Source organism: Trachemys scripta, chromosome 8, assembly GCF_013100865.1.
Source record: "Trachemys scripta elegans isolate TJP31775 chromosome 8, CAS_Tse_1.0, whole genome shotgun sequence".
NCBI classification, from domain to species: domain Eukaryota; kingdom Metazoa; phylum Chordata; order Testudines; family Emydidae; genus Trachemys; species Trachemys scripta.
The window spans coordinates 76,437,624-76,452,303 of NC_048305.1; the positions used below are offsets into that span (position 1 = coordinate 76,437,624).

The 14,680-nt window shown below is 43.8% G+C and overlaps 1 protein-coding gene across 1 annotated transcript in view; it reads left to right on the plus strand.

The window, feature by feature from the left end:
* Positions 1–4,807: 4,807 nt before the first annotated feature.
* LOC117882070 (probable ATP-dependent DNA helicase HFM1) overlaps positions 4,808–14,680 on the plus strand; it is a 78,516-nt gene continuing 68,643 nt past the window's right edge. Inside the window, exons 1-6 of the mRNA XM_034780040.1 lie at positions 4,808–4,930; positions 7,491–7,642; positions 9,215–9,292; positions 9,443–9,604; positions 10,233–10,433; positions 10,523–10,611. Of these exons, the coding sequence (XP_034635931.1) occupies positions 4,858–4,930; positions 7,491–7,642; positions 9,215–9,292; positions 9,443–9,604; positions 10,233–10,433; positions 10,523–10,611 (755 nt within the window). The 5' untranslated portion in view covers positions 4,808–4,857. The remainder of the gene's footprint in view (positions 4,931–7,490; positions 7,643–9,214; positions 9,293–9,442; positions 9,605–10,232; positions 10,434–10,522; positions 10,612–14,680) is intronic.

A 14,680-nucleotide genomic window follows, 5' to 3' on the forward strand; every position in this document is an offset into this window, starting at 1 on the left:
CACAGTGCTTCTATATACATTCCCACCAATTCAGCTAATCCCCAGAGTCCTACACAAGATTCAGAACGACAATGCCAAAATCATACTGATAGCCTCAGTGTGGCCCAGACAGTCCTGATATCCTTACCTGATGTGCATGACAGTTTGCACTCCATGAACTCTCCTGTTGAGATCAGATCTCCTCTCAAATGCCAATGGTCATATCCTCCATCCAAACTTGAAACTCCATCTGAAAGCATGGCTCCTTCATGGTTCCAGCAACATGAATTAAACTGTTCGGAGCAAGTCAAACATATGTTATTGAACAGCAGACATACATCCACACGCAATACTTACCTACAAAAATGGAAAACATTCTCCATATGGAATCAGAAAAACAATTCACTCCCAACACTACACCACTATCAAAAGTGCTAAAATACCTCTTAGAGCTAAAGAACTCCAGACTGTCTGCAAGCTCTAAAGTACATCTTGCAACGATCACCACTTTCCATCATAAAATTGATGAATTCTCGATCACCAAGCAGTTTCTCACTGGCATATAGAATCTCTACCCAGAAGTATGCCAACCCATGCCCACTTGGGATCTAAACCTAGTTCTCAAAGGCCTAACTAGACCACCCTTTGAACCGCTGGCCACTTGTTTCATGCAGTATTTGTCAATGAAGGTGGCATTCTTTGTGGCTATCACCTCCGCAAGACGAGTAAGCGAGATAGGTGTATTAATGGCCAATCCACCATATACTGTCTTCTTTAAAGACAAGATCACGTTGCGACCTCACTCAAATTCCTCCCCAAAATAGCATCATACTTCCATATCAACCAACCTATTAATCTCCCCACATTCAATCCCAGAACACACAGAAGCACATAGGAGGCCATGTTACACACTCTAGACCAGGGATGGGTAAACTACGGCCCTCAGCTGGATCCGGCCCACAAGCTGCACCACAGGGCTCATCCCCACTCCAGCGCTCCGGCTGGGGCGCTGGGTCGGGGGCCGCACCATGGCCCCGGTCCGGCTCCTATGCTTTCCAATGGGAGCTGCAGGGGCGGTGCCTGTGGATGGGGCAGTGTGCAGAGCTGCCTGGCCGTGCCTCCACATAGGAGCCAGAGAAGGAACATGTCACTGCTTCTGGGAGCCACTTGAGGTAAGCACCGCTTGGAGCCTGCACCCCCTGCCCCAGCCCTGATCCCCCTCCTGCTCTCCAAACCTCTCAATCCCAGCCCAGAGCACCCTCCTGCACCCCAAACCTCTCATCCCCAGCCCCACCTGTCAGCCCACATCCCCTCCCACACCCCAACCCCAATTTTGTGAGCATTCATGGCCCACCATACAATTTCTATTCCTCGATGTGGCTCTCGGGCCAAAAGGTTTGCCCACCCCTGGTCTAGACGTTCGAGCAATAGCATTTTACCTGGATAGAACAAAGTCTTTCCACAAATCCCTGATACTCTTCATCTCGACAACAGAATGATCTGAGGGCTCAGCTATATCTATGCAGAGACTATCTAAGTGGATCTCAAGCTGCATTTGCTTATGTTATCAAACAAATAAGAGAGCCACCAAAGGAGATCAGATCCCATTCTACTCGCTCCATGGCAGCATCCATAGCTTTCCTGAACAACGTACCAATAGCAGATATCTGCAAAGCTGCTACTTGGGCCACAGAACATACATTCTTTAAACACTACGCAGTTGCACAACACTCACAAGCTAATGCCGTACTAGGCCTAACGGTCCTTTCCTCCACTATGCATATAACTCCAAAGTCCCCCCAACCGTAGGGGCCACTGTTCTACAAACACCCGAAGTGGAACACCCACAAGGACAGCACTCGAAGAAGAAGAAAGAGTTACTCACCTTGTGCAGTAACTGAGGTTCTTTGAGGTGTGTCCCCCTGTGGTGCTCCACTACACACCCTACTCCCCTCTACTTTGGAGTTCAATACAAGGACTCTGTGGTAGAGAAGGAACTGAAGGGGTCAGGCTGTGCGCGTGCTGGACGAGATTCCAATGGCCGCAAGACAACTTCTGTGCATGCACGTCCCAACCAAGCATTGCTTCCAAAAATCTCTGATCAACAGTGCCGGGATGCACTGACACCTGAAGTGTAACACTCACAGGGATACACATCTTGAAGAACCTCAGTTACTGCACAAGGTGAATAACCCTCTCTCTTTATGATTTAAGTAGTTCATGAATTTGGCTTAGTAATTTTAAACATGAAAGGACTAAATTACAAAATAATATTGTTCACTTAGCCTCATATATTCATAACAGTCATTGCAATTAACTGTTGCAAATTATAGAAATATTATGTTCAACTACAGAATATAGTTACTTTTTTTTATCAACTGGCCAAGCTTGTGAGGCCTTACTCAGCTTGATGACATTTTTCTGATTTGGATGTAATTTGATAACTCCTGAACATTTTATCTGATCAATTCTAAATTTTCAGGGCATATTCTAGGCATCCATGGGCAGAACCCTCTTAATTTTGGTGACAATCAGAAAACTAGAAGCAGAAAATGGGGAACACGATGCTCCTGGCATCTGATTAGCGCCGTCTGATTAGTTAGCACCTTCTACTATCTCTCTAATTGTCTATAGATCAAAGAACTGGTTGATGGCAGCCATTAAAATATTCCCCTTATTTTAGTTCTGCCCATTCTCCTAATACAGTAACTCCCATTTAACGTCTTCTCGCTTAACGTTGTTTTGATCTTACATCCCTGCTCAATTACAGAACATGCTCCATTTAAAGTTGTACAATGCTTTGCTATAACGTAGTTTGGCTGCCTGCTTTGTACACAGCTGGCAGCCCCCCTATCAGCTCCCCTACGCCCCTCCCCCAGCACCTCCTGCCTCCCGGCAGACCCCGCAAATCAGCACCTTCCCCCTCCTCCCCCTGCCTCCTGCCTGCGGCTATCAGCTGGCTTGCGGTGTTCAGGAGGGAGCGAGGACGCGGCGCACTTCCCCCCTCCCTCCCCTGCCTCCTGCCCGCGGCAATCAGCTGGCTTGCGGTGTTCAGGCGGCAGGGGAGGGAGGGGGAGCCTGTGCGCCATGTTCTTGCTTCTCCCCCCTCCCTCCTGCCTCCTGAATGCTGCAAGCCAGCTGATTGCTGCAGGCAGGGGAGGGAGGGGGGAGGAGCAAGGATGAGGCGTGCGGAGTAAAGGGGCGGAAGAAGGAGGAAGGGGAAGAAGAGGTGGGTTAAGGGTGGAGGCTTGGGGGAAGGGGTGGCATGGGCGGGTTGAGGGTTGAGCCCCCCACCCCTGGTGCTTGCAGAGTAGGGGAAGCTGCCGCTGCTATTGCACAACGTGCTTCTCTTAGCCTACAGCACCTTCAGCCTCTTTGCCTGCCTCATTGTCTGCAGTGCCAGTGGGCTGTGCCTGTGTGGGGTAAGGTGGGAACTCCCAACTATTGTACTGTACTGTATGGCAAAAAAAAAAAAATTCCCTGGAACCTAATCCCCCCATTTACTTTCATTCTTATGGGGAAATTGTATTCGCTTAACATTGTTTCACTTAAAGTCACATTTTTCAGGAACATAACTACAATGTTAAGTGAGGAGTTACTGTACAATTTTAAAATGTTGACACACTGTAAGAAAGAAAAGGGGAATAAGAATGTTGGGGGGAGGAAAGAGAAATGGGGAGGCAGGGGAGAAAGGATGGAGTGGTGATACATGCAAAATCCCGGGCATGGGGGAGAGGTAAAATGGGGGAACCTGGAATAGGGGGTGCACAGAGAGCTGCTGGGGTGGGAGAAATGTGGGCACACAGAATCCCTGGAGGGAGGAGAATGTGGGGGAACGAGTAATAGGGGGACTGAGGATGCATACGGTGCTCGTAGTGAGAGATGTTGGGCATTCATCTCTGGTAGGGAAGAGAATCGGGAACACTCAGCGGCCACGGCAAGAAGGAGGGGGATGGGGAGGTTCAGCGAGTCCCTAAAATAGAAGGGGATGGGAGGGTGGCATACAGGGGGTTTGTGGGGGAGGAGGTAGGGATACAAGAGTTCCTGGTGAATGCAATGAGCTTGTTCTACGGAAGCAACAAAGTGTGCAACTCCCTAATATAAAAATAGCAAGCAAGTTTTCCAACATTCATTTTCAGCAGCAAAAAGGTAACTATTTTCCTTGATTCAAGTAAACTTAATGAGTCTGCTGAGAAACTTTATTTTAATATTTTAAATTAATATGTGCCTAAATAGGGAACTATGTTCACTTATTTTGTTTTTATAATATTTTTCTCCATAAAAGTTGTTTAAAACTCAGAATTCTGTTAAAGTGATCTTTTTACCAGTATTGGCATTAATAGATACAGAAATTATAAAAAGACGACTACAGGAATGTCTTTGAAATTTTTGTAACAGCAAAATTAATACAACTTTATAATGAGCCTCTCTTTGCTAATAGTTGCACATTGACAGTGGTCTATTTGTACAGCAGTAATTTGAGTCTAGAGACTGGCATTTCTGTATTTGTGACGACAGTACATCACTACATCATAGTTATAGGTGTATGGCATCTCTTTAATAAATATTTAAATGGCAGCTAGGCATAGAAAAAGACATTCTTTATTCTTTTGCCATTTATTTAAGTTCTCATCTAATACAAAGTATCTAATCTTTAGAAAAAACATGTTGTGTCATACCAGCAGCCATTCACTGGTACATATATCAATTTAATAATCCCTCCTGTGTAATTTTTTTCCTTCACAGTTCTGTCAGAATGAATGAATAGGTACATTTGAATAGCTTCATTATATTTACTGCTTTCTAATTCTTTCCTAGATTCTTTACACAGATAGGAATTTTGTGATTTGTGCTCCGACTGGTTCTGGAAAAACTGTAATGTTCGAACTAGCTATTACAAGGTTACTAATGGAAGTGCCGATGCCTTGGTTAAATATTAAAATTGTCTATAGTGAGTATTATGCTAATTTTAAACAATTATTAGCTAGTAGCAATGATAACAAAATGTAAAAGTTGAAATAATTTTCTATGTACACTTAATGGTTACCTTTAATAAGCTTGAACTTAAATACTTGATGACAACTAAGTGAGGCCTACTTCACAAAACGTATGTATTGTATCAGGGTTGTTGTTATAATCATGTATTTGTATTACCGTGACAACTATTATTATTATTATTATTATTATTAATCTTTGTATTGCATAAGTGAGATTGGGAACCATTTATTAGGCTCTGCCTGTACACATAGTAAAAGACTGTCCCTGCCCTGAAGAGCCTATAGCCTGAACAGAGAAAGGCTGTGAAGAAACAGAGGCACTGGGAATGCTTTGCTCAGTGCTGCAACCAGGAATAGAATCAAGGTTGTCTGAATCGTAGTCCGTTGGTCTGTCCACTGGACCACGACACGGCCTTCCCATTAACCATTTCTTCTTATCTAATCTTCAGGACAAAGCAGGCAAGGTTAAGAGTTATCTGCATTGATTTAATTATAACAAAAATAAAATATAATTAGTATATTTAAAGGTAATGACATCTCTTGATCTGTCATTCTGTTTTTATTTTTGGAGAAAGGAATTTTGTATCTTCATGTAGATCAAATGAGACTGGTGACTTTTCCCCCTACCCTTGATTTGTCCACATTGTAAAGCCACATGCAGTTTGGCACAATTCAACATATTTGGTAGTCTTATGTTAAATGGTCAACTTTGCATTTACAAAGATTTCTAGCTTAGTTGGTTGAGGTAATATCTTTTATTGGACCAATTTCTGTTAGTGAGAGAGACAAGCTTTCGAACTTACACAGAGCTGCTCTTCAGATTTAAGAGCTTTGTGTAGGCTTGAAAGCTGCCTCTGTCACCAACAGAAGATGGTCCAATAAAAGATATTATCTCACCCACCTTCTCTCTCTAATATCTTGGGACCAATAAAGCTGCAACAACATTGCAAACCACAAATTTAGTACTTTTTTAGACACGTGTATTACAGTTCCTTGCTGACAGCAGATGGAGACAGATCACTTGAAGTTTAGAGTTATGATCTTGTTCTTTATCAAAGGACCTTTTCTTGTCCCAATCAGTGCAAAGTGGATTTAAACTGTGGAGAAGGGAGTTCTCAGCTGGTGGAGATAGTTCTACCCCCTTCTGCACCGGGGCATAAAGAGAGAGAGTGGACATGTCAGGGGCATAAGATCTGTGAGGGAGTTGTTCCCCTCTACTTTAACTGAGGATGCCTCTGGGTCTGGGTGGCTGAGGACTAGGGGGGCACTGGTGGCTCCTTATCTCCCCCCCCACACCCATTTCCCACCTCCTAGACCTGGGAAGGATGGAGAAACTGCCCCTCAAAATTGTTACTGATAACCCATGATTTTCCTGGATTTATTTGCTTGTGGCTTAACCAGAATTTGGTGGTAGTGATTTCCTAGCAATGCAGACGACTGACATGCTGACCACTGAATCAGGAAATTGATTTATTTGAACAGCTTTACTCGTGGTACTTGCTTCCCCCCTTCCCTCTCCCCCGCCTTGCCAGTTGATGTATACTGTTGTAGTTGCTTTTTTCCAACTGGACTCTGACTACCTAGCCTAGAATGCAGTTGCAACAGGACAAACTTTATTATTCCTGCTTCAATGTCATTGATGGATCACTTCTTTCATTGGTTAAAGGTCCTGAGGCATGGCATTTTCTATATGAGCTACCCATCCCTAAAGGCTTGTATCTGTTGCTACTTGTATGTCAGTGTGGGGAATCAGGGACATTTCTTTTTTGATATTTTAGAAATGAGCCACCGCCTAGGGAAGGTATGATTTGTGTTGACATCCTCAGGAAAAATGTCAGTGTTGCAGAAGACTCATTGTATGAATCTGTGCCAGATGATGACTTCAAGACTTGCTTCCCTACACCCCCATGATTACAAATAGTTCTGTACTGAGTCTAGATGGGATCCAACAGGAAACTGACTCTAACTCTGCAGTTGTGGATCATGTTTTCTATTATGAAGACTCTTCCTATGTGTGTATTAAAGAGTGCCCCAGAAAAATCAAGCTCTAATTTGGAGTGAGGTTGTCCTTTGTATATTAATCTATTATGTGGCTGCTAGGAGTGCTTTTCCTGTGTTTTCTTGTGTTTGTGTGAGAGTCTGGCTCTGTCAGTTGGGTGTTTGTTCTTCTGTGGGAGTCAGAAAACATCCGAGGATTATGAGAGGGCACTAGGCATTTTGGTATAAAGAGATGTGTTCCAGAGGGATGTTCAAGTCTTTTGTCTCTCTTTGTGGGCAAGAAAGAACTATAGCCCAGAGATCAGAACTGCTGTAGACAGAAGAGAGTAATGCCATCATTAACTCAATGGGTAAATTTTAATATACATGTTAATTAAGTTCTTCTGGTTTTAGCTTTGCTCAAGAATTTTTTCCCCCAAACTCACACATTTAGCAGCTTAAGCAATACATTTGATGTTTTGTTTTAAAATCCTTTACTTTTCTCAGTGTAATCCCTCAATTTTGTATTATTTTTAGTGGCTCCAATAAAAGCTCTGTGCAGTCAGCGTTTTGATGATTGGAAAGATAAATTTGGACCTATAGGGCTCAGCTGTAAAGAACTGACAGGAGATACAGTGATGGATGATTTATTTGAAATACAGCATGCTCACATTATTATGACCACACCAGTAGGTTTCATAGATAACTTGCTATTTGTTTTATTGATCTTTTTCTAAACCAAAAATCTGAAGAAAAATGTATTATAGAAATAATTTGCTGCATGTAGTCTAGCTAATGTATGTATGCATGCTTCCGGGGCTTCCCCTTGTTTTATAGAGATTGGAAACTTTCAGTATAATTGTAAGGTCATTTTACTTGCCTGTATACTGCCATGCATACTTTTAGTGCTATATTTGTCCTGGGGGAATTCTGTGCCACTGCGCACATGCAAAATGTATGACCCCCACAGATTTCTTTGTTTCCCCGCAGAAAAATGACTTTCTGACAGGGAAGCAAAGGGAAGCCACAAAAGCGGTCATGCAACTCTCCCCAGCAGTATGTTTCGGGTGCCCAGGGCAGCCGGCAGAGAGGTAAATCACTATGAGGCAGGACAGGGGAAGACCTGGATGGTGGCTCCTACCCTGTGCCACGCTCAGTTGCTAGTCCGGGCTGGGCTGGGGAAGATAGGACTTCCTCTTCCCTTGCATGGCATCCGGGGCCGGGTCAGACTCACCCCCAGATTTATCCCCTGGCTGCAGGAAGCTCTGCAAACACCCCCTCCTACTTTGTGCAACCATCGCTCCTCAGCTGCAGGGGGAGGAATCCCTGTACAGGTAGCTGCTCGCCCATCCGCCCAACCCCCATGCAGCCAGAACCCCTCAGACCCAGACCCTCCCACTGAGCCTCACCCTCTGCACTCAGAACCCTCCTCCCCCGATTAGCCTCACTCCCCCTGCACCTGGACCACCACCACGAGCCACCTACACCCACCCCCACCCCACTGAGCCCCAACCAGTTGCACCTGGATCCCCACCCCACTGAGTCCCACTCCCCCATCATCTTCCCCCACACTGAGACCCATCCAGACCCCAACCATCTTCACCTCGACCCTCTGCAGAGTCCAATTACCATTGCACCCAAAAAAAACCAACAAGCCCCGATGAATCCAGATCCCCTCCACACCCAGATTCCCCACTGAGTTTCCCGCACCCAGAACCCTCTCAACCCACACCTGGATCCCCCCACACTAAGCCGCTCCACACTTGAATCCTGCCTTGCTGAGCCTGCCTGCCCACAACTGGTGCACCTGGCATGGAGGGGCAGGGTCCTGGGGTGTTTCTGGGGCAGGCCTGGTCCTTGCATTGTGTCATGGTTGCGTGCAGCCTCACTGCTGAGTCCGTGTCTGGGTGGGGGGAGCTGCACAGTGATTTCCAACCTCTGTGCAGCCAGTGGCCTGTGCTCCCCAATAACATGCTAGAGTCTCCACATTTATTTGACAAATAAAATTTGCCGAATTTTAAAATATTATGCATAGAATTTTAATGTTTTGGTGCAGAATGCCCTCAGGAGTACAATATAAACAATAATTAGTAATAAAATAATAATGTGTCAAATGCAAAATATATAGCATTAGCTCATCAGAACTTTACTTTTTTTTTTATCATAAAAATTTGGTCGTGTTTAAGGTCTGTCTCTGCTACTACTTCTGGAATCTGTTTTTCATCATTTCTTCTGCCTCTTCTTCCCCCCCTCCACCCCAGGAAAAATGGGATAGCATGACTAGAAAATGGAGAGACAACTCTTTAGTCCAACTGGTACGACTGTTCCTCATTGACGAGGTAGTGATTTTTATAGTCTGTTTGTACATGAAGAAAAAGAAAACTTTTAGGAAATATAACAATATTATATATTTATTTTAACATATTTGTGGGTTAGAATGCAAAAAGTAAGCAATGTTATTTCACAGATTTCTTTAATTGTTTTAATAGGTACATGTTGTGAAAGATGAAAGCCGTGGTGCAACACTTGAGGTTGTAGTCAGTCGGATGAAGACTATACAGTCTTCTCTTTCACGTATCTCAGAGAATCCTGACATGCTTACTCCCATGAGATTTGTGGCTGTTTCTGCAACAATCCCAAATGCTGAGGATGTAAGAGTTATAGTTTTAATTACTTTTTTAAAAATATGTATTTGTTTCTTTGACATCAGTTGTAAAAGCAGTAGTTCTTTAGACTATTCACTTCATTTGAGAATCCTGAGGAACTTCATTTGAGAAACTTAAAGAAAAGTGAGTAAAGCTGTAAAATCAGCTTGACATGAATTTTAAAGTAAAGTTGTCATTTCTGGGCTGTTAGCTGAATGCTGCTGTCTTGATGAACGCAGATACAACTTTTGGCCCCAACAATATGGAAATATCAACCAAAAATTGATCAAGTACTGAAGTTTTATATTTTTAATTAAAATTTTAAGGGTGCTAACACAAGTTACAAAAGCCTGGGGACAGATCTTGACTTCAATAGTACCAGTGTAATTTGGAACAGAATTTGGTCTGCTCATTAGTGAAGAAATTATTTTCAAGTGAATTCATTAGTTTAGACACGACAAAAAGGACTTAACATGTAAACTCTCTTTGTTAATGTCATAGGGCATGTGGGGCAGTAAAAATAGTTGCTTCCCAGTTCTTTATTCTGTATGTGCTGTAGTTTGAAGAGAGCATGTATAATAACAGAGGCATTATTTTCAAGCATCATTTTAACTTGCTTCCTTGTTCTTTAAAGATTGCAGAATGGCTTTCAGATGGTATGAGACCTGCTGTATGTCTGAAAATAGATGAAAGTCATCGACCTGTGAAGCTTCGCAAAATAGTTCTTGGATTTCCCTGCAGTAGCAACCAAACAGAATTCAAATTTGACTTAACTCTTAACTACAAAATAGCTAGTGTTATACAAACATACTCTGAACAAAAACCAACCCTTGTGGTATAATACGTTTTTCTCTTAATGCTTTTGAAATTCTTGGTTTTCTTCTTAGTACAATTAATACAAAAAAGATATTTTCTTACTTATAGTTTTGTGCCACAAGAAAAGGAGTACAGCAGGCTGCTTCAGTTCTTGCAAAAGATGCTAAATTTATTATGACTGTGGAACAGAAACAAAGGTATATTTATATTTCTTGTAGTTTCTAACCATAGAAATGTAGGGCTGGAAGGGAATTCGATAAGTCATCTAGTCCAGTCCTTACACTGTGGCAGGGCTAACTATTATCTAGACCATCCCTGATAGGTGTTTGTCTAACCTGTTCCTAAAAACCTCCAGAAACAAAGATTCCACGCCCTCCCTAAATAATTTAGTTCAGTGCTAAACTACACTTATAGTTTAGCAAGTTTTTCCTAATGTCTGTCTTAAATCTTCCTTGCTGCAATTTACGCCCATTATTTATTTTCCTGTCCTCTGTGGATATAGAGAACAATATATCACCGCCTTCTTCATAATAACCTTTTACATACATGAAGACTGTTAGGACCTTAGTCAGTCTTCTCCAGACTAAACAAACCCATTTTTTTCAATTTGTCCTCATAGGTCATGTTTTCTATATCTTTAATAATTTTTGTTGCTTTATTCTGGACTTTCTCCAATTTGTCCACACCTTTCCTGAAGTATGGTGTGCAGAAATGGACAGAGGACTCCAGCTGAGGCCTTATCAGAGCTGAGTAGAGTGGAAAAATTACTTCTTGTCTTGCTTACACCACTCCTGATAGTACATCTGTAACAAAGTGTTTGGCAGCAGCAGCTGTACCAGAATTCTGATTGCTGGATCTCCAATTATATCACCCTGGAGTAAACCTGAGGGCCAAATATTTGCCTAATTGATAAACTGGGATGGGCTGAGGAGAGCCCCAAAGGCTAATTATCTTAGCCCAGTAGGTAGAAAAGGTACAGGCAGGAAATGCTCAGAGAAGAAGAAAGAGACTGGTAGGCTTTTGAGAGCCAGAGCCAGAAGAGATCTCTCAAGGAGAATATATCTTCTGTCTCCCCTCCTTGGCTCAATGAGTTAAGGGCTGTATGCTTGTAAATGTAGAGCTGCACACATCTGTAAAGGTGGTAAGAGAGAACACTAAATAAATTGCACAAGTTGTTTGAACAGAATGTCTCTGACCAGTTTGCATCTAGAGAAAAGAAAGGAGCAGGATGCTACCCTATCATAACATCCCAGAATGATGTTTGCTCATTTTTTGCAACAGTATTACATTGTTGACTCATATTTACTTGGTGATCCATTATAGCCCACAGATCTTTTTCTGCAGTACTCCTTCCTAGGCAGTCATTTCCCATTTTGTATTTGTGCAACTGATTATTCCTTCCTAAGTGGAGTACTTTGCATTTGTCTTTATTGAATTTATTTATTTCAGACTTTTTCTCCAGTTTGTCAAGATTATTTTGAATTTTAGTCCTGTTCTCCAAAGCACTTGCAACCCCTCCCAGCTTGGTATCATCCACAGACTTTGTAAGTGGACTGTCTATGCCATTCTCCAATCCATTTATGAAGATATTGAATAGAACAGGACTCCGGACAGATCCCTTTAGGACCCCCCTCTATATGCTCTTCTAGGCTTGACTGTGAACCATTGATAACTACTCTGAGTACAGTTTTCCAACCAGTTGTGCAGGTTGGAAGTAGTAGGTTCATCTAGGCTATAGTTTCCTAGTTTGCTAATGAGAAGATCATGTGAGATAGAATCAAAAGCCTTAATAAAGTCAAGGTATATCATATGTTCTGCTTTCCCCCCTTCCACAAGGCTTGTTGCCCTATTAAAGGATATTAGGTTGGTTTGACATGATTTTTCTTGACAAAGCCATGTTGACTCTTACTTACTACCTTATTATCTTCTAGGTGCTTACAAATTGATTGTTTATTTGCTCCATTATGTTTCTGTGTACCAAAGTTAAGCTGACTGGTCTATAATTCTGTTTGTCCTATTCCCCTTTTTATAGATAGGTACTATATTTGACTTTTTCCAGCCCTCTGGGATCTCTCCCATCCTCCACAAGTTCTCAAAGATCGCTAATGGGATCGCTTCAGAGATCTCTTCAGACAGTTCCTTAAGTATTCTAGGATGTATTTCATCAGGCCTTGCTAACTTGAAGACATCTAACTTGTCCAAGGCCTTGTCTACACTACAGAGTTTTGTTGACACAAGTTATGCCGATGATCAAAAACCACTATAATTACATCCCTTTTGCATGTTCACACAATGCTGCTTCTGTCGGTGGAGCACATCCATAGTTGGTGCTCTAGCATTGACAGTGAGAGCAGTGTGCCATGGATAGCTATCCCACTGTGCTACTCGCCACCTTCTGCATCTAGAAGTTTTGGGAAGGCCAAGTGGATCACAGTTGAAGTTCCCTCTAAGCTGCACGGCCACGCAGCAGGCTATCAAGGGCCGCATGGGCAGGGGAGAGTTGCCTCTCCCCTGGCCCCAACCCTGGAGTTGCCATGGCCAGAGAGGCGCCTCTTCCCCAACCCCAGAGCTGCCGTGGCCAGGGAGAGGCACCTCTCCCCTGGCTCCAGGCTGCTGCAGCAAGAGAGGACTGGGGGGAGTCCTCTCTCCCCGCTGCACCCCCGGGGCAGCCTGCACCCCCGGGGCAGTCTGCACCCCAAACCCTTCATCCCTTGCCCTACCCCAGAGCCTGCACCCCCAGCTGGAGCACCCCCCCACCCCAACCCTCTACCCTAGTCCTGAGCCCCTTCCCCCACCCTGAACCCCTTATCCCTGGCCCCACCCCAGAGCCCTCACCCCCCAGCCAGCGCCCTCACCACCCCACACCCCAACCTTCTGCCCTAGCCCTGAACCCCTTCCTGCACCCCAAACCCCTCAGCCCCATCCCCACCACACATCACCATCATATTGGTGCACATAACAAAATTCATTCTGCACATGGATGTAAAAAACTAGAGGGAACATAGTTCACAGTGCATTATGGGTATGAGCTCAATGTCCCATGATACAGTTTTTTCTGTCCCAGCATTCCATGGGTTTCTGACTGTTTTGTGCCATTTTTCAATGGCTACTGTTTACTGTGCGCCTGCCATGTCTGCCTGAAAGGATGGATCCTGCACTGCTCTCTACTTTTGTGGTCACTGTTATGAACACTTTGTGACTAGTCATGCTGTATATCATGAGCTGAACAGGAATCCTAGGTGCCTGACCTGCTATGTTCCTTGGAAAGAAACAACATCAGATTACTTTTGGCATTCAAATATAGCAATAGTAAAAATAGGAGCAGCTGCGCACGGTGGACTGTCACTTTTGGACTCGGGAAACAAGCATGAATCGTGGGATCGCATCGTTCTGCAGGTCTGGGATGACAAGCAGCCACTGTAGAACTTTCAGAAACAGAAAGGCATCTTCCTGGAACTGTGTGGAATTTGCCTTAGCACTGCGGTGCAAGGACACCCAAATGAGATTACCTTTCAGTGTGGTAATCGCTGTGTGAAAGCTGGCAACTCCAGACTAGTCACTCGCAGATCAGTGTGGAGTTGGGAAATCAACCGTTGAGACTGCGTTAACGCAACTGTGCAGAGCCATTAATCTCATCCTGCTATGAAGGATTGTGACTCTTGGAAATGTGCTTGAAATACTGGATGGCTTTGCGGCACTGGGATTCCCTAACTGCAGCGAGGTGATAAATGGCTTGGCTATCCCAATTTTGGCCCCGGACCATCTTGCGATGGAGTACATCAATAGAAATGGGTATTTCTCTATGGTATTGCAAGTGCTTGTAGATCACTGAGGTCATTTCATTGACGTCAGGGAAGGTGCATGACACATGCATCTTCAGGTCTGTACAGAAAGCTGCAAGCAGGGACTTTCTTTCCAGACCAGAAGATTCCAATGGGGGATATTGAAATGCTCATAGTGATCCTGGAACACCCAACATACTCCTTACTACCACGTCTCATGAAGCCTTACACAGGAAACCTGGGCAGCAGCAAGGAGCGCTTCAACAATACGCTGAATGTGTGTTTGGCAGATTAAAATCTCGCAGGCACTGCCTTTATGGCAGGTTAAACCTAAATGAGGAAAAAAGTCCTATGGTCATAGCAGCTTGCAGTGTGCTGCATAGTATTTGAGAGGTTAATGGGGAAAAATTTCCCCCGGAGTGGAGTGCGGAGGCAGATTGTTTGGTGGCTGATTTTAAGCAGCCAGGTATCTGGGCTATTAGAG